This window comes from Mesitornis unicolor, unplaced genomic scaffold, assembly GCF_000695765.1.
Source record: "Mesitornis unicolor isolate BGI_N332 unplaced genomic scaffold, ASM69576v1 scaffold4874, whole genome shotgun sequence".
Lineage (NCBI taxonomy): Eukaryota > Metazoa > Chordata > Aves > Mesitornithiformes > Mesitornithidae > Mesitornis > Mesitornis unicolor.
This window is the reverse complement of record NW_010180645.1, coordinates 30,234-50,875: the sequence shown is the minus strand read 5'-3', so window position 1 is coordinate 50,875 and position 20,642 is coordinate 30,234. Positions and strand designations below refer to the sequence as shown.

General features: G+C 42.1%; 1 protein-coding gene across 1 annotated transcript; it reads left to right on the top strand.

Moving 5' to 3' along the window:
- Window positions 1-650: 650 nt before the first annotated feature.
- On the top strand, window positions 651-2,217 carry UTP23 (UTP23, small subunit (SSU) processome component, homolog (yeast); the record flags this gene model as incomplete). The annotated part of the gene is made up of 2 exons (XM_010183137.1): window positions 651-825; window positions 1,719-2,217. Coding segments are annotated over 2 exons (565 nt in total), but the record flags the coding sequence as incomplete, so codon positions are not given.
- Window positions 2,218-20,642: the final 18,425 nt, after the last annotated feature.

Sequence of the window (20,642 nt, the reverse complement as noted above, 5' to 3'; positions counted from 1 at the left end):
TAAATAGTAAGGTTCAGTGGCCAAAGGTTTCATCTCCAGATGCTTCCTGAATATACAAGCTAGGTTCCTCATAGACCACTATGCTGTCCTTTGTGAATGTGTGCTCTAACTGCTAAGAGGAGGATTTTAGGTTTGTGTTTTATTGTTTAACTGCAATGTTGTGAAGCCATAAACTGCCAGATCTTTAATCATGTGGACAGTCTTTTGCCTTCTTTTGCTTGAGTCAGTTGGATTCTCATAGCAAGTTTGAATCAAGGTGATGGATGCTAATACAGAGTATAACTTGCAAGGAGTGATTTAAAAGTTTGTGTTAGTTCAAGTAATTATTAAGTAGTAGCTCATGTGCTAGTTGATATCCAAACATAAATATAAGGACTTAGCACTGTCACTGTTACACAATAATTTTAATTCATTTAATGTAACTTAATGTTATGACTGGTAAATCTTGTTTGGAACCAGGGAAATCATGGGGATGTCTTCAGATGGGTTTCTGCCATCTGGATGCCATTTACTGGATGCCATTTACACATCATAGAGCCTGGACAACTGAGCATTGCTCATTTCTAAGTAACTCAGGTCAACGTTTTGCTGTTGTGAAAAATGTGTAGTTACTTTCTCATTTAGAAATCACTGTTGCGTTTGATTTTCAGATGTATTCTGAAAGAACTGGAATCATTGGGGAAAGCACTGTATGGAGCAAAATTAATTGCCCAAAGATTTCAAGTTCGAAACTGTTCTCACCACAAGGATCCTGTGAGTGGTGCAGCTTGTTTACTTTCTATGATTGAAGAAGGCAACCCTCATCACTTCTTTATTGCTACGCAGGTAAATGTTAATGGGAAGTGTAGTTCCATTTCAGTGGAAGTGATCCTTTGATTCCTAAGGATAAGGAACCCTACAGAAACCTCGATTATGAGATTTCTAAATAGCTGCTGGAAATTAGTATTGTAAAGCCTTACTCACTCTTCAGTGTATTTGCTAATTATGAAGTAGGGAGTCTCTTGTCTTACTTGAACAGCTAGGTATTTATCCTAGAAAGATATTGCTTAGCTTAGCAGAAGGTATATAAAATGTACTGACTACCTATTGACATGTAAGAAAACAACTGAGGAATTTTAATTTGTGTATTTCTTGTGTGTGCATCCCCTGCCCTAAACTGTTGAGTGCAGTAGTCTGAAAAGTGAAATTGTTAATTGACCATATAACTTCAATTTTAAGGAATTTTGGAGGGTTTAACTAAAGAATAAAGGTAGAACTTGTGTATAGATAAGGTCGGCAGTTTTTTCTTAGATCTGTTATTGGAACAAATTGTGTCAGTCATATGCACTATATATAAAATGGTTTACAGTAAGATTTTGTGTACTTATGTAAGACAGAAGGAGTTTAAAAGGACTTCTTGTCAAGAAATTATGTTACTTCATGTGAAGTGGTGTACTACATACCAATGAACTGGGACTTTTTCCTCAAAAATGCATGTATGCTTATACATGCATTGAAAAAGGAAACATTAATAAATTTTCCATCAGATGTACAGCTAATCAGAAGGAGATAAATTGAAATTTCAATTGCTCTGGAAGACACTGCCAGGTATATCTGCTAGACTAAGTTTCTTATCTTTTTCATAATTTATCTTCGTAGTTTTGTATTAAAAGTAGGTGCATTTGAATTGCAAATACCGTTTAATCCCAAAATATTGACTAAAGTATTTAATTTTACAGGACCAGGATTTAGCAAGCAAAGTGAAAAAGAAGGCTGGCGTTCCTCTCCTCTTTATTATTCAGAACACTATGGTGCTAGACAAACCTTCTCCTAAATCTCTGGCATTTGTTCAAAAGTTGCAGATGAATGAGCTTGTGCCAGAGCACCAAAAGCAAAGTATTGTGCAGCTTAAAGAAAAAGAAGGACTAGCAAAGCAAGAAGGTGAAAAGAGGAGAAAACGTAAAAGGGCAGGCGGCCCCAATCCTCTCAGCTGTCTGAAGAAGAAGAAGAAGAAGAAAACACAGGAGGATCAGGAGCCTTCTGCTGAGAAGAAGAAAAGAAGAAAAAGAAAGCGAAATAGGGTCAAAGCAGAAGCTGTACACTCAGTGCAGAAGAATGAAGAAGAATAAAACCATCTTTCTATACAATGCAGGACTTGAACATTGTTTGAACTTTGCAAAAAGAAAGATTAATATGCAATCACATGAAATCAAGTTGTTAATATTAAAACATTATTTTTATGAGGTCATGCTGCTTATTATTGTGTATCAAGATTTGTAGGTCGTTGTCCTAATAATTGATTCTGTTGTTTAGTAATTGGGTTTGTGACAAAATACTTGGGAATCCTCATGTTTCATTATTCCCTCCAGCATCTTTGTTCCTGCCAGAGAGTTCACAGCATCAGTAACAATTTTTTTAAATGCTGCTTGGGTTTTGTATGTGTTTTGGTGGGTTACTAGACTTCTTTCTAAATCTAGGTTGCTGTTCTTTACCAGAACTGGCTTTGACAATTGTTCTGTTACAGAATGTGGAATTGACCTAAAAGAGCATAATATCTTATTTATCTGTATTGTTTGAATACAAAAGTTATCTTTTGCAAAGTAACCCTCGAGAAGTCCCTTCCAGCCTTTTGCATTCCTCCTTAAATATTGCTTGTATTTCTTCCCCCTCCTCAAGCCCACCCACAGGAAGCACTGCTATAAGTAAAGGTTGAAGCAGACAGCAGGGATGGTTCATCTTCAAAATCTCATTCTGAGTCAAAAGTATATTAAAACCCAGTAACTTTCCTAAAAACACATTTTTTAAAAATTTAGCAGAATATCGATTGTTTACAATAATCCCTTTCAGTGCTGTTGAAATACAAGGCTTAAATACACCTTTTTGAAGACTACAGGCAGACAAAAATATAATTACTTCATAAAAGAGGATTTTAACTCCTTTAATGACTCCAACCTTAAGGAATTTAAAACTATTTATCTGTGTTTCCTTAGTGTTTTGTTTACACATACTGAGTCATGATGTTGCCATTGGAATGAACTGGAATGAAAAAGGAAAAGCTGTAAAATTTGCCTGTAGCATAGCTGCAGCTCTCCAGTGAGGTCCGTAACTTGCCTTTCAGTTTTGGAAGAGAGCTCCTGCCCAGGCAGCAAGCAGAGGCAGTCAGACCATGTGTTGTTACCATTATGAAATTTGAAAAAAATAAAACCCAAAACGCCCTAGTTTCCAAGCAAAACAAGTCCTGCAGGCCAAAGGTGGTAGGCCATGTGTGTGGCACTACATCGGTGGCACCAAGAGCGGCCTGTGCGACTGAGCTCTGTCCAGGCAGGGTCCTGTAGCACACACCAGTGGGGCTGCCTGCCCATGGCCCCGTGCCGATGCTCTCTGGCTGTGCTGCCTCTGCCTGCCAGGACCTGGGGGAGGTTCAGCTGGCCCAGGCTAGAAACCGTGCTGGGGTCCCCCTAATAATTCAGCAACATGAGTCACTGGGAGCATCGTGCACGACACCACTGGGAAGGTGCTTGAAGAGCCAGCTCTGCTCTTGGAGGTGTCCGGCTCCACTTTCTGTCCAAAGCCATGGTGGGCAGTCCGACTCCCTTGTTTATCAATGTATGGTCCAGATCTCCAGTATAGGCAGAGTTCCCAATCTGACTTTCCTAATAAAGTTTAGGATCGTTTTGTTGCAGCATGTCAGAGGGACTGGTTTTGTGTTTGAAAAAACAGAAAGCCAGAGGTAAATTAAAGGAAGCTTGAGCAGAAATTTCTTTGGGACTACTGATTTCCTCTTTGACAGGGTAAATATACACCCTGAATTCTATGCAGTATCTCACTAAAATTTTTCTTTAAAAGGAGAGAAATAACCAGTGTTGCACAGTACAGTGTATGCTACATGTGCAGAGTAATGGAAGAAGAAAACAATAGTGCTTCAGCCACAGTCTGCAGGGCATTAATGCTGAATTTAGAACAGAGTCTCATCTACCAGCAGCAGAAGATATTTACCCAGACTGTCTGCCAATTCAATTGGCTGGATTTATACGTTGGTATGACCCGGTATTGTACAATAAATCACTCCCTGGGCATCTGTTAACGACACTAAATAGATTAGTTAATTAGAAGCTTCTGGAACCTGGCATGTTTATGAATCATTGAAGTAAATATGAATATGGTATGATTTGAAGAATAAATACATTCTAGTGGTGAAAGGAAAATCAGATGTCCAGAGCAGTCCCACACATTTGTTTTCAGCTACACTGCTAATGGTGTGAATGACTTCTCCATAAGCTTTAGAGTGTTCCTGGAGTTTCCTGGATTTGTTCTGCTGGATACAAGATGAAGAACATCCAAACAATGCCATTATTTATACTCATTGCATCTTTCATATAGAAGTTTCACAAGCAGCTACTGTATATTTCATACCTCTGTGTGGGCGTAATATCTCACACAGGGAGCAGCCAGAGATACGGGGAATGAACAAATAAGAGCCCCAGCAGGTGTTATCATTTACAATTTTGCAGAGAAAGATTGTACTGTACTGAGAGAGAATGATGGAAAGCAAAAGTTTTCATATCCAGAGAGTCAGGAGTGAGATACTGCACCTTGTGATTTAGGAATGGCCAAACTAATGCCGAGAGAGGAGGTGATGATGTATTTCTGGTAATTATCATGTCTGTGCACTCTGAGACCCAAATTTGTCTCAGAGAGCTCAGCTGTCTGTGCACGGAGGCAGTCATTTTGCAAAAGTTGCTTTGGCTTGTTACAGAAAAGCCGGACTGAGCTCTCTCGGGGGAACTTTATTTTCCCATTTTTTCTCCTGTGGTTGAGAGGGAGAGCACGCAGCTGCGCTCTGTGAATGGATACAGCGAAACAACGAAGCTGTTAACAAGGATCTCATCAAAAACAACCCAAAGCCAAGAGCTGGGAGGAAGAAAAGAGAGAGTAGATCAGTCACTGGGATTTAAAAGAAACCAAGGAAGAGCGAATAATATATAGGAGGGTTTCTGGATGTTAAATGGAGGAAAAAAACGGTCTGTAGTGAAAGGTGAACAAGAAATGGCTTAGCTGTCAAGAAGAGTAGGGAACAGAGTAATAAACCCTAAACAAATTTTTTAAAAAAATCTTTCTAATTCCCTTAAGTAAATGTCTTTGCCCTTTCTGACTCAGTTTCTGCCTCTTCAGAACACGGAGCTGGACTGACTAACTCACTCACAGATCTTACCTTGATATACCAGAATGTAGGTCTCATGATGCCAAACACCCCTCGACTTCACGGGTTTTCAGCATTACACACTTTGCAGTACTGGCAGGTTTGCAGCCAAATCTTTCTTCTGCAGAGCTCGCCAGACATTGCACATGGCTCGCTGCCCGGCACGCAGATACTGCATCCAGGAGCAACCTTACTCCTGCCATTATTGATTGGGTGAATCCGTGTAGTTAATTGCTCCTGAGGGTACTCGCAGCAATAGCCTGCGTTGGACTGAGGCTCTTCTGGCTGTGGAAATCATGACCCAAAGCATGATACTTTTAAAATTTTTTTAAGTCTAATCTCTTTCCAGGAACTCAGTAGGGGACTTCAAAAGTTTCTTATTGCAGTCTTGACTTCTACTTGATCCAGAATGATATCTTTGCCATGTTCATTCTTCTGGGGCCAAAGATGCTACTGATTTGTCTCCTCAGGGTGGTTACTCTTTCAGGCTGTTTTGGAGAACCACTGAGGAAATTTTTCACTTTGTGAATTGGCACCCATTTCTACAGGCAGGTTTTCAGCAAAAATGAAGAGACCGGTTTTCTAGAATTCCTGGCTCCCTCTTTCTAATCCGACCTCTCTGTCAGCTCCCTAGAATACAAGCAGGGCTGTTCCAGCATGGTCCAAAAATCTGTCTAGCCCAGCATCCTGCCTCCAATAGTGGCTGAAAGCTGTTCCTCAGGAATAGGATGAAAATAGACAAAGCATTTTTTTGGTGCTTCCCTAGATCACTTTCCAACTTTCCAACAATTTGTTAGGGAGTTCTTGACCCAGAAAAAATATTTTGTTTTTAATAGCACATGATGAATTTCAGTTTCACTAATTTGTCCAGTCTCTCCTTTGAGACCATGTAAACTTTGAGACCATGTAAACTTTAGGCCTCTAATTTTCTGTGGTAAGGAGCTGCACAACTTGAACACATCTTATGAGAAATATTTTCAAGTCTGTTTTGAGTGTGCTGCCTACCAGCTTGCCCTTGTAATGGATTTAACAGTCATTCCTTAGTCACCCTTCCCATGCCACTCATGACTGTATGGACCTCTGTGATATTTCCTCTCATTTGTCTCTTTTCCAAGATGAAGTGCCTTCTGCATCACAAACAGCAGCACCTAAAAGGAAAGCAGATTTCAATTTTTTCAGGCCTACTTGAGAAGACCAGAGTGTCTCTGCTTTCTGCTGGATGTTCTTTGAGAGTGGACAAGAAGAGTCTTATGAGAAACGGTGCAGGACTGAAACTCTGCATTCAGCCTTTGCTTTGCCACCAACCGAGAGACTGAGCTGAATGCCTTTGCCCTTGGACATGTTTTAGCTTCTCTCCTGCAGAATTATGGTGTAAATATTCCCGTGAGCTCCCAAGCTCTTCAGAGGTTGGGATCACTCTCATGCACAGGTCAACTGGCTACTCTGCTGGCACTATTGGAAGAGTCCAGTCTTTGCCCAATACACCACAAATCCTAAATAATGCTCAGCCATACACAAGACTTACAGTTATAAACCTGTACCCTAGAATTAAGATGGAAATGATAATTTGAATAGAATAGCATCATAGTACAGCCCAGGTTGGAAGAGACCTCAGAATATTATCTGGTTCGACCTTCCATGGGAAAGGGAGCCCAGATGAGATTATCTAGCACCCTGTCCAGTCACATCTTGAAAACCTCCATCGATGGGGACTCCACCATGTCCCTGAGAAGGTTATTGCAGTGAATTATTGTTCTTACTGTAAAAAATGTCTTTCTTACGTCGATATGAAACCTCTGCCAGTGCAACTTGTACCTGTTACTCCTTATATTCTCCATGTGACTCCTTGTGGAAAGAGAGCCTCCATCCTCTTTGTAGCTGCCCATTCAGTACAGGAATGATGTGATGTGGCTCCTCCCTGAGCCTTCTCTTCTCCAGGGAGAAAATACCTAACTCCTTCAGTCCTTCCTCACTGGGTAGGTTCTCCAGCCCCATGATCATTTTGGTGGCCCTCCTTTGGACCCAGTCTAGTGTGTTCATGCTTTTCTTGAATTGTGGGGGCCAGAACTAGACACAGTACTCCTGGTGTGGCCTGACAAGCACTGAGTAGAGTGGGAGGATCACATCTTTCTCTACCAGTAATGCCCCTGCAGATGCAACCAAGGATCCAATTTGCCTTCGTTGCTGTAGGGATGTACTGCTGACTCATAGTCAGCTTGTTGTCCACCAGAACCCCCGGGACTCTTTCAGTGACACTGCTCCCCCACCTACACAGATCCTGGCCTGTACTGGGCTCTTAATTTATGTCATCCCAGGTGCAGGACCTTGCCCTTGTCTTTGCTCAGTTTCATACAGTTCTTGCTAGCCCACTCTTCCAGCCTGTCCAGGTCCCTCTGTGAGATGGCCTCTCCCTTCTGACGTGACCACCTCAACACTCGTTTTGGTGCCATCATCAAACTTGATGAGGGTGCTTTCAATCCCATCATCCAGATCATTTATGAAGATAATGAACAGCATGGGGCCCAGTATTTATCCCTGAGGGATCTCACTTGTGACAGGCTGCCAGCCTGAGTAAATACCATTGATCCTATGACTGTATTTCTATTCCACTTTTAGACCTCACCTCTCAGTATCTACAGTGAGTTTTCAGAATGGCAGTTGCTTGTTTATATTAGATTTTTAATTAATAAACCTGAATATTAACTCATGGTATGAAATAGCTGCATTGTCAGTAGAGCGTTTACACAATTGCAGTATTTCCTTTTGTGTTGTACAGAAAATAAGTCAGAATTATTGTTGCCCTATACGAGAACAGAATCATTGGTGTCAAGCTTGGGTCAGAGAGAAATATGCACAAAAAATCCAAGATTGGTGCTATCAGAATCCAGGCAGGCCTGCCAAGCTCCTGAGCTGAAGACAGTAAAATTAAAATGGGGCTATGACATTCATACAAATCATTGCTCTGTGCCAATCAGCAGACTTTTTTCCATCTATCTAGCTTTTTGTGATTTCTGGGGGACTTGATTTCAAGTCTGTATTTATTTCAAATGCTAGTGAGAACCAGAACATTGTTATTACATATGCTTGATCATAACAATATGGCAGTCAATTAGCTTCAGTTATGTAGAATATCTGAGGGATGTTTAATTTATTAGGTTTTTAATTGGTCTCTCTGTGTAATAGTAGGAATAGTAAGAAGCAAGGCTAATTCATCTGAAAGAAGAATTGTTCCCTCCCCTCATTCTTTCCTTTTCAACTATTCAGATTATTTTTTTGTTGTTATTTATAACTTATTTAATGATCTGCTTTGGAATAATTTTTGGTGGATACTTGCCAGTTTACTAATATCCACTGCCCACTACCTGATATTGTCACAAACACGCCATCTGTTCACTCGTGCCTTCCAAAAGTCTCAGAAGCAGCTCGCTGACTCAAGCTGCAAGTGGTGGGATTGCTCAAAATACATCATCACCAAACTTCTAAACACCACAACTTTTATTTCCTGTATGCTTTCTTTAAACTACATTTGATTAAGGCTTTCTCAGCTACCCTCCTGTTATACACAAACTTAGCTCAATCACCACCAAATCTGGTACTGTTATGCTGAAGAAGACCAATGCCCCGCTTTCAATTTAAATTTTTCTTTTCCTTCTGAAGGATTTCTCAGCATTTTTTCTGTGATTGGGCCAAAACTGTGTATCCCAGTCCCTGAACACATTTCTCTTGATATCCTACTGGTAAGCACCACTTGTTTGATATATTTGAGAATGACATGAACACCACTTATCTTTGGCTTTACTCCTGCACCAGCATCTCTGCATCAAAACTGGATCCCACCAGCCTTTGCATATCCTTTCTCTGCTTATTCTTTCACTCCTCCATCCCTTTCCAGGTTCTCTCCTCTATGAAAACCACAGAAAAACCTGTAGCATTTAGGTGCATAGGTCTTCTGCATGGGCATCTGAGGTGTATGGACAGGGAATTGAACAGAGTGGCTACTTACCAGATGGAGAACAAGAGTTTGGGGAAGGCACTGGATGCATTTAAATGTGTAGGTAATTTGGGCCCAGAAGAGAAAATCTAAACTAGAAAGGGAACTCATAACGCTACTTGTTACTAAGTTTAAGTAAGGATATCTAAGTTACTAAATTTTGCATTAAGTAATTCTGCTTAAGAAAAAATTAAGGAATTCTGCTTTTCAATTAAGAGCAGAAGGCACGGCTGAAAAATGTGTAGCATAGGCCTGAAAACATTTGCTGCTCACTAATGCCCTTGGCTTTATGACTGTCCTTATCTGGCTGTATTGCTGCTAATCTTTTGCTGGAATCAGTTTATGATCAACATCTGGTAGAATCACATGAGAGTTTCCCAGTTATCCCTGGGAAACAATCTGTTAAGTTACCTAGAACGAGCTCCCCAACAGTGTTAGGCAACTGACTCATACCAAAATACTTAGGCATGTTAAATGAATATTGGTTCATCCTTCTGCCATATATAGCTGGGAGAGTGGATCTGAACTCTGGGAATGCTGTTTCAGCCTCCTGACTGTGTAGGACAGTGCTTGCAGCTCAGCTGTTTTGTAGCAGCTGTGCCCTTTCCTTCAGTTACTGATGAATTAATACCTGCTAAATCATTCTCAAATAAGAAATCTCAGTAGGTTACAAGAATAATAATATAATTCTTTTAAAAGGAAAAATAAAGTAATATTTCTGGTAGGATAGTGGATATCTCTACAGGCTTTTACCTAAACTCTGTGAAACAGCCAGTGTTATTTCTGCGACTGAAGATTAATTTCTGTGCCATTATCAAACGTAACCCTTGAGGAATTAATTGCATTTGTATCCAATATTGAAGTCCTATTTATATAATCAAGCAATCTGGAACAGATAAGCCCCTTCTTGGGAAACCTCTGCTGCTCAGCAATATTTGACTTTGCCTCAGACAGGTTGTGGCCCACTGGGACCTGAGGAGCTCACTAAAACACCATTTGTAATGCAACATGACAAATCCTGGAGCCAGGGCGATAATCTCTGCAAACTCTGTACAAACAGGCCCTCTGTCTCAGCAGAAGTGATTAATGGGCTCTGCAGAATCAGCATCCTGGCCTCTGTATTAATTACTTCAGAGCCCCACTAAATGGAAACCCCAAGGCCTGCAAAGGCTCCAGGAGAAGGCTGGGGGATTTGTGAGGCCAGAGTGGACTTGCCAGGATGGACACAGGGGCCTGGGGCCTAGCTGTGCAGTGGGAGGGATGTGAGGCAGCCTGAGGTCCCCTGGGGAGTGCTGGGGACAGCTGCAGAGGCAGCGTGGGGTCACTGAGGCGCAGCTCTGCAGGAAGCCTTAACTTGGCCAGTGCACAGTGCAATGAGTGGTGTCATGCCGGCTTGCCTGGGGTGGGGACATGGGCACTGGGCTGCTTCTGGCTCAGGCTCTGCTCCTTCAGGCACTTCTCATCGCCGGCTCAGAACCGAGGTGCTGGTGGATAAAAAACACCCCACTGAGCCTGGCTTTGGAGTGAAGAAGGGGAGAGAGGTCAGGTAGTGACCAGGAGCTGGAAAGGATGTAGTGGTTCAGAAGGGACCATGGTTTCAGTATTCCCTCTCTCTCTGGCATAACTGATGTGATTTAAAATGCATAGGCCCTTCGTCAGTTATTGCACTTCTACTGCAAGGAGTGAAAGCCTGCCAGTTTATCTCCAGGGAAGATCTAAGCCTAAATGCTTTACAGAGAAAGAAAGAAAGAAGATGAGGAGAGAAATGTGCATTTATCTTCCCAGTATGTTCTCTGGGCCTCATCCAAGGGGAAAACATCTACATCTTGTCTCAGGACCTTTAAATCCCAGCTGTAGGACTCTGGTTAGAGACCCCCATGGAAAAGTCTTAATGAATTTACCACAGATTTTTTCTAATTCATTAAAAATATGTCAAATCCAGTAAAGCATGCTCATCTGCCTGTATGTTTTTCACTTGACCTATAGAAGCCTATGGCAGGGATATCATTGCCTTCCCAGCCCTCCTGAGTTACCCGATGATGGCACAACCTCAATGGCTCTGCCAGATGTGATTTATTTATGGCCAGCAGACTCAACACCCAGTCCTTACACCATAGAAGTCATTTCAGCTGGAAGGAATCATTTGGACATCCTGTTTGTTGTGATCCAGTGACCACAAAGGATGTCCCTGCCCTCGGACAGGAATTATATTGATTATTGATGGTACTACATCAGGTGTGGAGCCATCTCGACTATGAGAGATTTGACCTTCTCTCCCTTTTGCCTGGGATGAGGGACCCCAGCAAAGGAGGGACACAGTTCCCTACCCTATATTATGCACAAGAAAACAAAGGCAGAAATAACTTTTGTAGTTTACATGGGAGACATAAAAAATTACAGCATGTTGCCTCCCTTGTCTTATGCTTATCATAATGTCCTAGCCAATTCTTAAAGACTGTGTTCATCTGATGGTCACTCTCTTAAGCAAAATGGAAGAGATACCTACCAGGACACTTTACACAGTAGGGAGCTTAGTATCAGGGTCGAGTTTGGTTTTTTTTTAAGCATAGGAAAATGAATAGGACAATTTTTCACTTGCCCAAAGCACCCATTCATTAGGTATTAAACCCGATTTCTAAAGGCATTGATCTAAGTGAGAGTTTGAAACTCAAAATCTTACAAATCAGCTGTAGAAACAGGTCTAAAAATCCTACAAGTTGTCCTACAAGCATCTTTAAAAATGTGAGTCTTGAAACTTCATCAGTAAACCCTGAACTAAATAACTATATATAATAGCACTCTGTTTTCCTTGCACTATTCCGTCTTGAGAAGAAAATGTACAGAATGTTTGGAAAATAACTTAGTGTTTATTTTTTAGAGTATGTTCTCCTGAAATTGCCTGGATAAAGGCAGGGCAGCAAGGAAGTCACAGCCACAGCAAAGAGCCTGAGGTCTCTCTTCTGAGAAATAAGAAGGCTTGAAATTTAAAGGAACTTTAAATAAAACAAGCAATAAAATAAAATAATGATTCCAAACTCTTCCTTCTGGAGTCTTGCCACTTATTTGGCTGATCAGTGGGCCGGGAGGGCAGGAAGCACAGTCTGTGTAGGGACACTTACTCCTGAAGGTCCTGGAGGGAGGATGCCCCATGATGTTCACAAGAGGGGCTTTCTGTGTGCCACAAACAATTTGATGGATGTATTGTACTGGCATCACAAATCCAGAGTCATGGCTATATTAAAAACAAAAGTGCCTTTAATCTTAGGTAAATTTTCCATGCTTTTGCACCTCATGGAAGGAGTTTTTATTCTTATCTGAGAAGTTTCTAGCTTTGTTGGTGTTCAGAGGGACTGGTTAACCCATAACTGCTGGCAGAAGCTGAGCATGAAGCGGCCGCCTTAAAGAGGAACCACTGAGAACTCTCTAAATTGCATTTCTGCAAAATGAAACAGGATGGGATTGTAATGTCTCCTTGGCATGGGCCTAAAACCTAAATGATTCCTCATTGACTAAATACTTTCATGTGCTGGTGAGACGACAGCCTGCAGCTTCAGATGGAAATGAAACTGGCTTTTCCTTAAATTCTGTCCCTTGCTGTCTCGAGAACTTGAAACAGGGCTAACACAAAGTAATTCCTTCCATTGCCAACTTCAGCCTACAGTTTGATTACTCGCTGCATTAATTTAGTGATTCTGTGATTTGAACCCATTGGTTTATTGATTCAGTCTTAATTGGAACCCTGATGCAATCACTGCATTCTTCCATTTTTAATTAACTTAGCAGAATTGTAGCAGAGTAACCCTTGCTGCCTTTAGAGTAAACTCCCTTGCTTTTCAATAAAATCCATTTCAATAAAACCCACCACAGCAGTTTATGCTGTAAGACTGCACAATGGGTCAGGAGCACAAGGGTACATGTAATTTAAAATAAGGTATTTCCAGGCTACTTAATTCTTCCTTTGGGTTAGTACGAATCCCTCATATAATACTTGGAGGGTGGGAATGGCACAGAAGGGAATGTGGAAAACAAAGCTGAATAGAAACAAAGACCTGTTTTCTCATACTACTTATTTTCCAGAAACATGCTATTGAATTACATAGTTATTTCTAACTTAACCACTGACAGGTAGAAAAGGTTCAGAAATACAATTTGGGCATGGACAAAATAACTGTTCTTACTGGTAGGTGGATTTCCAGGTGTCAGAATATTCAGGAGGGTGGCTTTAAATAATAGTCATAGTTCATATTTGTATGGTGCCTTCCAGTCAGCTCTGCCTTCTGTCATGTTTGATAAGGAAATAGTTCACTTATTGTACTGAAATTTCTACTGCAAGCCTCCATAGGGAGTAATTATACATTTTTAGGGCACTTTCCATTCCAGCTCTCTGGTGCCATTATTGAACTTTTCAACTAGTTGCCCATGCTTTTTGCAGCATGATGATACCTTTTATTTCTCTCCCAGCACGCTTTCCGCCAGCTGTTCCTCACAGAAATCTCCATCGCTGGATGCTCAGGTACAATGTGAGGCTACACATCTTGAACTGGGAGCTCCCACACGTCCTGTGCACATCCTTCTGGAAGATGCTGGTTTTCTCCTTCAGTTTGCCTGGCTCTATAAGTATTGTATTTACATCTGGTACTCTTGTTTGCATGAACCAGAGCCAAAACAACTCACCGTAGACTGAATACATGTGTCTGTAGATGAAAAGCTCTATGAATAGGTTCTCAAATTTGATTTTCTGAATCAAACAATGCATAGAAAGAAGGGGAATAATGTGTGTATTGTTTGCCTAGAAAAAGCAGAATGTGTATAAATGAAATGATGGGTAAGAAACAACCAGAAATTACCGGAATGTTGATGCAGCTCAATTTTAATCTCCAAAAATACAAGCAAGAAAATGAACTGCATCTGAATGACTTGTAAAGGAAACTGCGGCATTGTCTACAATGAGCTTGAAGCTGCTCTAATGAAATCATTCCATCACATGTGTGCCAACAGCTGGGAGAGGAAAACAGCTGGTGCAAATGCTAGAGATCTCAGGCCCTGGGATAAAATGCTCACCAAAGTAACAGAAACTGCAGAAAAATGTTGAATTTGTTAAGTTTCAAGGAGAAAAGACAGCTGTTGACCACACTGGTATAAAGGAAAAGGTGGCTGCCAAAAGAAAATCAAAGGTTATGAGCCATGAAACATCTACAGCATCAACAAAAGAGATCCTCTCTTCTCAGCAGCTCCCTCAGGGACTTTTGCCACTTCTGGGAGCTGACAGAATGGAGGAAAACCAACAGCTGGAGGTGTCACCGAGCTGGGCCTGCACGTTCATGCAGAAGGGAGCCTCCGGTGATGACAAAGGTGCTCCAAGCAAGACCCTGCTGGTCCTGTTTGGGATGCACTGGGGCCCCCGTGACCTCCCCTGGGACTGTGCCCGGCCAGTGGATGATGTGGAGGGAAAGTTGCTTTAATTGGCCCGTGGTGCAGTTTGCCAGAACTCCAAAGCTTTTGTTTTCCTGTATTTGATGTGTTATTGTAATGCTGTCAATATTTGAGCTAATTTTTGATGCAGAACAAGTCCATCTGCTCTCTGCTAATGGAAATATTTCATTTACTGTCACGCTCTTTCCAGTTTTCAAACTTCTGCTGCTGAGAGAGCTCAAAGGTAATCCTGTGCATCTTGTGAGTGGGGCAGAGCAAACAGAAAGGCCACAGAACTGTGAGCTCACCCACTCACCCCTTCACAAATCCATGCTTTTCTGATAAAGTGCTTTACAAACTAATATTCTACACCAAAAAGGTTAAGCCTTTGAAATGAAGGAAGCAGCTGGGTCACAGCTTGGTGTGCAGTAGGTGAACAGTGGCTGGAAAAAAGCCTGTTTAATTTCAAATACAACAGGAACTTTACAGCATGCTGTAGGACACACTGGGTTATCTTAAATCTTGTACAATGGGCCATCCTCACTCTGTTCACACACACACACACATATACAGACACACACAAGTAAATTAGATGCTACTTAATTTTCTGTGTCTCTCTTGGAAGAGTAAGAGGCTGAGTCAACTCAGAAGAATTGTGATTCCCCAGAGTCCCCACAGCTTCAGTTCAAAGCACAGATCAATGAGGTATCCCTGTGCCTTCGAATAAAGACTTGTAAATATGTGCTTGCCTCCTGATTCTCTTTGCAATATAACCAGGGGGTATGTCTCAACAAGTGATAATTGGAAAACAACGACATATGAGAAATCACCTTCCTTCAGAAAGGAGACAGCCAAAAATAGAAGGGAGCAGATCACAGCCTGGGGTGCTCCGGGATCTTTCCACATGGATGAAAGTGAGTGGAAACGAAATGGCAAAATCAGCAGATGACAGCTAGATGTGACCCACAAATGGATTTTAAAACATTTCCAACTACTATCACAATTCAGGTTGCCTATCCTTGTTACGTGCACGCAGAGGGACATTTTAGATGGAAACGAGTGGCTTTTTTTTCTGGCTGTGCCTCTTAGTAGGTTTGAGGTATCCCCAAACTCCTTGGCTTAGTCTGTGGTATCTGCTATGCATCCTCCTGTTCCAAGCACTCATATTTCAAGTTCAGAAAATAGTTTTAGGAATAAAGAAAATGCCATTTTTATCAGACACGAATTCTGTGTCAGCCCTGGCTTGGTGCTGGGGAGCAGGATCCACTGTGTGGGTTGGAGCTTGGCAGGATGGGTTTCAAGGAGGCAATGGGCTTCTAAAAGCAGGTGGCCAAACCCAGGGTCTATTCAGTCTTGTACCCTGGTGTCAGAAACAGCCAGGGCTGGATGCCTGCAGGTCTGGGTAGACAAGTTACTCCTGGGAGTCTTCTTCCAGGAATGTGTCTGACCAGACTGACTGCTGCTCAGGTCAGGTGTCTGTATAGCAGGGGAGCTTGTTTCAGCATCAAGAGCATTTTTGTTTTGCTTCTGATGAAGTGGGCAGGGAATGAGATACATTTAGAGGGCATCGGAGAACGCCCCATACCTGGATTTCTGGTATAGCTGCATGGAAGTGTTGCCCAAGGAATTTGCAATTTTGTCTAATGGCATAGGTGGTGGTGGGTCAGACAGGGAGATACCTGCTTGGACTGCCTCATCCTCTGCCAGCTAAAGCAAAAGGACAGCATGTAAGTTAACTGGCCAGATTGGCCCGTGGCCTCATAATGCTAATGTTTTTATGTTATTTGTGTTCTCTCAGCATAAGAAATAGGGAACGAGTGAAGGAGTGGCAACACCAGCCCAGCAGAGTCCTCTGGGATGACTGCAGTGCTTGGTTCCAGACAGTTCCATCTTCCCATGAAGTGATACAGACCATCTTTCCACAACCATCTTTCCACAACACCATTTCTGTTCGCTACAGCGCTGGTGGTGAGCGAGAGCGAGCAGTGACACAGCACCAGCTCCCATGGGATGTGATCGCCCGTGCTTCTGGCCAGGACCACAGAGTGTGTCCCCCATCACCCCAGCTCCATGGCCCCAAACTGCCAGACCAAAGCTCCAACTTGACTGAAATCCATGGGGAAATTTCCACTCGCTTCAACAGTGCTGGCAGTTCAGCCAATTTTTGCTTGATGCCACACTTTCCTAGAGTGACAATTTTTGTCCATGTAGCACAGGTTCCACTGGTGTTGGGTGGATTTTCACTTGCCTTTGGCCTAGAGCAGGTGAGATCTCCATGCCTGGACAAAGAGAAGGAAACATTTGTCCTGTAGCATAAATTTCATAAAGAAAAAGAAAAAAGACCAGAAAAAGAGAGAGGTGGGTGCTGGTCTCTTCTCCCAGGTGATGTGGGATAGAACAGGGGGAAATGGCACCAAGCTGTGCCAAAGGAGATTCAGGTTAGAGATAAGGAGGAAGTTCTTTACTGAGAGGGTTGTCAGAAGCTGGAACAGGCTGCCCAGGGAGGTGGTGGAGTCACCATCCCTGGATGTATTTAAAGAGCAGGTAGACGAGGTACTTAGGGATATGGTTTAGTGGGTAGACAGGAATGGTTGGACATGATGATCTCAGAGGTCTTTTTCAACTGAGCGATTCTGTGATTCTGTGATTCTGTGTGATTCTGTGATAGACAGAGCCACAGCTGAGGAGGCTAGGGCACCTGAAATGAGGAAGTCCTGAGGAGATGGTGTATTAGGCAATAGTTCAAAGCTGCATGTGGAATTTATGACCAGGCTCTGTTATTTTTTATATAGTTGTGTCATATGTCACAGACATGTTTTCTCTAAATAAGTGGAGCATATGGTAAGCTGCCCTTACAGTTACATATACATAGAGGAGTGAAATACCTTGTCCTAATATTTGCCAGAAATTTCCAAGTATACTAAAAACACAAGGAGATTTTTTTTTCTGATTCCATTTACTGTAGGAACATTCTTTTTCCCCTGTTTTATAATAACCCTGTTCTGAAGATAGGACATCGGTTGGATTCATTTTACTCCATTTATCAAGTTTGCAAAGGTACACAGAAGACATCCCTTGAGGGATGGGAACTTCTGATACGCAGAGAAATAAAATTTAATATCTACTTTGCTGGTGTAATGGAAAATTTTATTACTTTCAGAAATATATTTCAAGTTGGGAGACAAAGGTTTTAGGCAGATCTTTCAGAGAAAATTGTGTTTTATTGAAAATGGATATGGAAGTAGATTAAGTCTCTTCCCATACATTAATGCAACACAGTTTGGTCTGCGTCAAGAAGCCTGGGCAGCTTGTGAAAATATCTGAGCTTATATAACTGATAGTCAGGTTTATCAGGGGACAACCTATAGGTAAGCCCCATGTTTACATTAAAGCATCCTGAACACGGGAAAGTGTTCGTAAAACCAGGCAAAAGAAAACAAAACTAGGGAATTAGAAAATCCATAGTAATGGAAAAAATATATAGGGTAAAAAACTGGGCAGAAATCCCAAATGTTGTAAAATATTGTAGCAACAGTAACTTCAGCGGACAAGCTGGAACTGGTGTCTTGGAGGTACGTTTACAAGGTCATGTAGCAATAGGACGAGGGGTAATGGTTTTAAACTAGAAAAGGGTAGATTTAGGTTGGATATTAGGAAAAAGTTCTGCAAAATGAGGGTGGTAGATCACTGGAACAGGTTGGCCAAAGAGGTGTTGGAGGCCCCATCCCTGGAGATATTCAAGGTCAGTCTCAATGTGGCTCTGAGCAACCCGATCTGGTAACAATGTCCCTGCTTACTGCAGGGAGGTTGGACCAGATAATCTTTAAAGGCTCCTTCCAACCCAACACATTCTATGATTCTATATATGCACAGTTTTGTCTTCTGCTCTTCTGTCATTGCCTAAATAACGAGCTAAGACTTGATACCATCTCAAAGCAGAGAGGGCAGGACTTGACCAGTGAACTTCAGCTGTGGTGAGTCTTTTAGATGGCATTCTCATCACCAAGAGGTGATTTCTATCTCAGATTCACAAAGGGATGCTAAGGTAGGTCCAGCACAGTCCTGTGGTGGGCTGTAATTGGCACCAATTATAAGGAGTCTCTGGCTGTTCCAGATGCTGCTCTGGGATGGTGACAAAGTGTATCAGACCTGCCTGAGCCTTTAGTAACGAACAGGTTGAGAAGTGACAGACTCCAGAAACAGAAAACAATCTCTTTCTGAAGGGTATCAGAATATGCTGTTGTTAATCTGGTACCATAAATAAAAGGCTAAGAAGCTCGTTGAAACTGTTGTTCCTCCCCAAAATTCTTCTGAACAAATCTGTTCTGCCATGTTTCCAATGCCCACCACTACAAACTTCTCTGCACAGTTCCCTCCCAGCCCCAGTGTTTGTCAATAACACCGTCCTTGTCGCCATCCTTTAGGAGAGGCAACATCTTCCCATACTTCACGCATGGCCAGTGGCTCCCTGTCCAGAAGGTGTCCTGACGCAGCTGTCTTGGAGTGAACCGTCTTCCTTTCTGTTGCTTCACTTAGGACCAAAGCACCAGGTTCTTCCATAGGTCCCTACGTTCTAGCCAACCAATAGTGTTTTGCACCAGGGAACAGGCCACGCATGGACTGAGATCAGCAAACAACACTCGTGTACACTTTCAACTTGATGGACAATCTAAGAGGATTCTGAGAAACTGGAATGTGATTTGAACACTGCTTCTGTTGCATCTACAGGTGAAAACTGGAAACAAAGTGATTCACATGGGGAAAATGCGGGAGGAAACTCTCTTCTGCTACTGGAGCTGGATTTGTGATGCTTCACTAAGCTAAGTGAACTTGATAGCAGATCTGTGCCAGAAGTGCCCTGGAATGGGAATTTATGGGAGTGAAAAGAGAGCAATTGCCAGAAAGGTTGGGAATAGTGGTTCTCCAGTGACTTTCTTCTAAAGAACATTTCCTGCTGGGCTGTTTTCTAACTGGATAATTTCAATGATATTTTATATTCTCTGTCCAGGATGTTTAGCTCTTGCAGGTTGTTTTTACCAGTTGAGTATTTTGGGTGTTCCCCTTTGCTTGCTGTGATGATCTCCAGGGGAGGTTTGTGCTCCAGTGCTGATCTTCCACCTACCTCAGCCTCCTAAAACCCTCTGAAACCTCCCCTTGCTCAGGAGCAGCCCTTCCTCATCTCACCTGCTGTAAACACCACTCCTTCCATAGGAAGCTGGTGGCTCTTATTGCCTGTAGTTGCCACCACTTTCTGTGTGTGGGAATGACCTTGGCCTCTTGGGATTTCAAATGAAGGCTCCGAAAATGCTGGTTAACCTAGAACCAAAACAAGAAGGAATTGAACAATCACTTTCAAAGTTTTGCACATATCTAAATTATGTGGGACCATTTTTAAGATGTGGTCTAGTTCTAACTAACAGGGTGAAGGGACCCAAGAAGCCTCTTCTGACTAGAATATCTTTCAGATTTGAGAATAGAAGAGGAAGGGAATAGAAAGAGTCTCAAAATCTGTTTTCTATACAGCTAAACTCCTCCATGGCAAAGGAAGCATATGGTATGAATGCAGAAACTCATTAGTGCAGACCTTTGGGAGACACCACGACTAAGTGAAACAGAGCCAGATGAACATTTGAGAGAAACAACAAATTGCCAGTGCTGGGGAAAAATAACTGAGAGCCAAGTGACTACAGTTGCAGACTCATGAAAAGAATATTCAGGAATGTGATTTCTGAGAAAGATTTCTGGCTCTGTGAGACCAATCCAGCACGGAGGGAATAGGTTGGCTCAGTCCTCAGTGGCGGTGCAGACAGATATTTTGGTTGGTAGTAGATAGCTGATGACATTTCTCTGTGGACTGTCTCCAGCTCATATTACTTTAAATGTTTCAAGAATTTAAGATCCTTGCCTGGACCGCTTAGATTCTGGGTCCTTCTTTTACAGTGAGGTCCTCTAAAATTAAAATATCAATGCAGAAATGCCATGAAGACAAGTTGCCTTCTTCCAGAAGGAAATATGGAGTCATGATGGAAGATAAATACATGTGACCTCACACACAGCCTT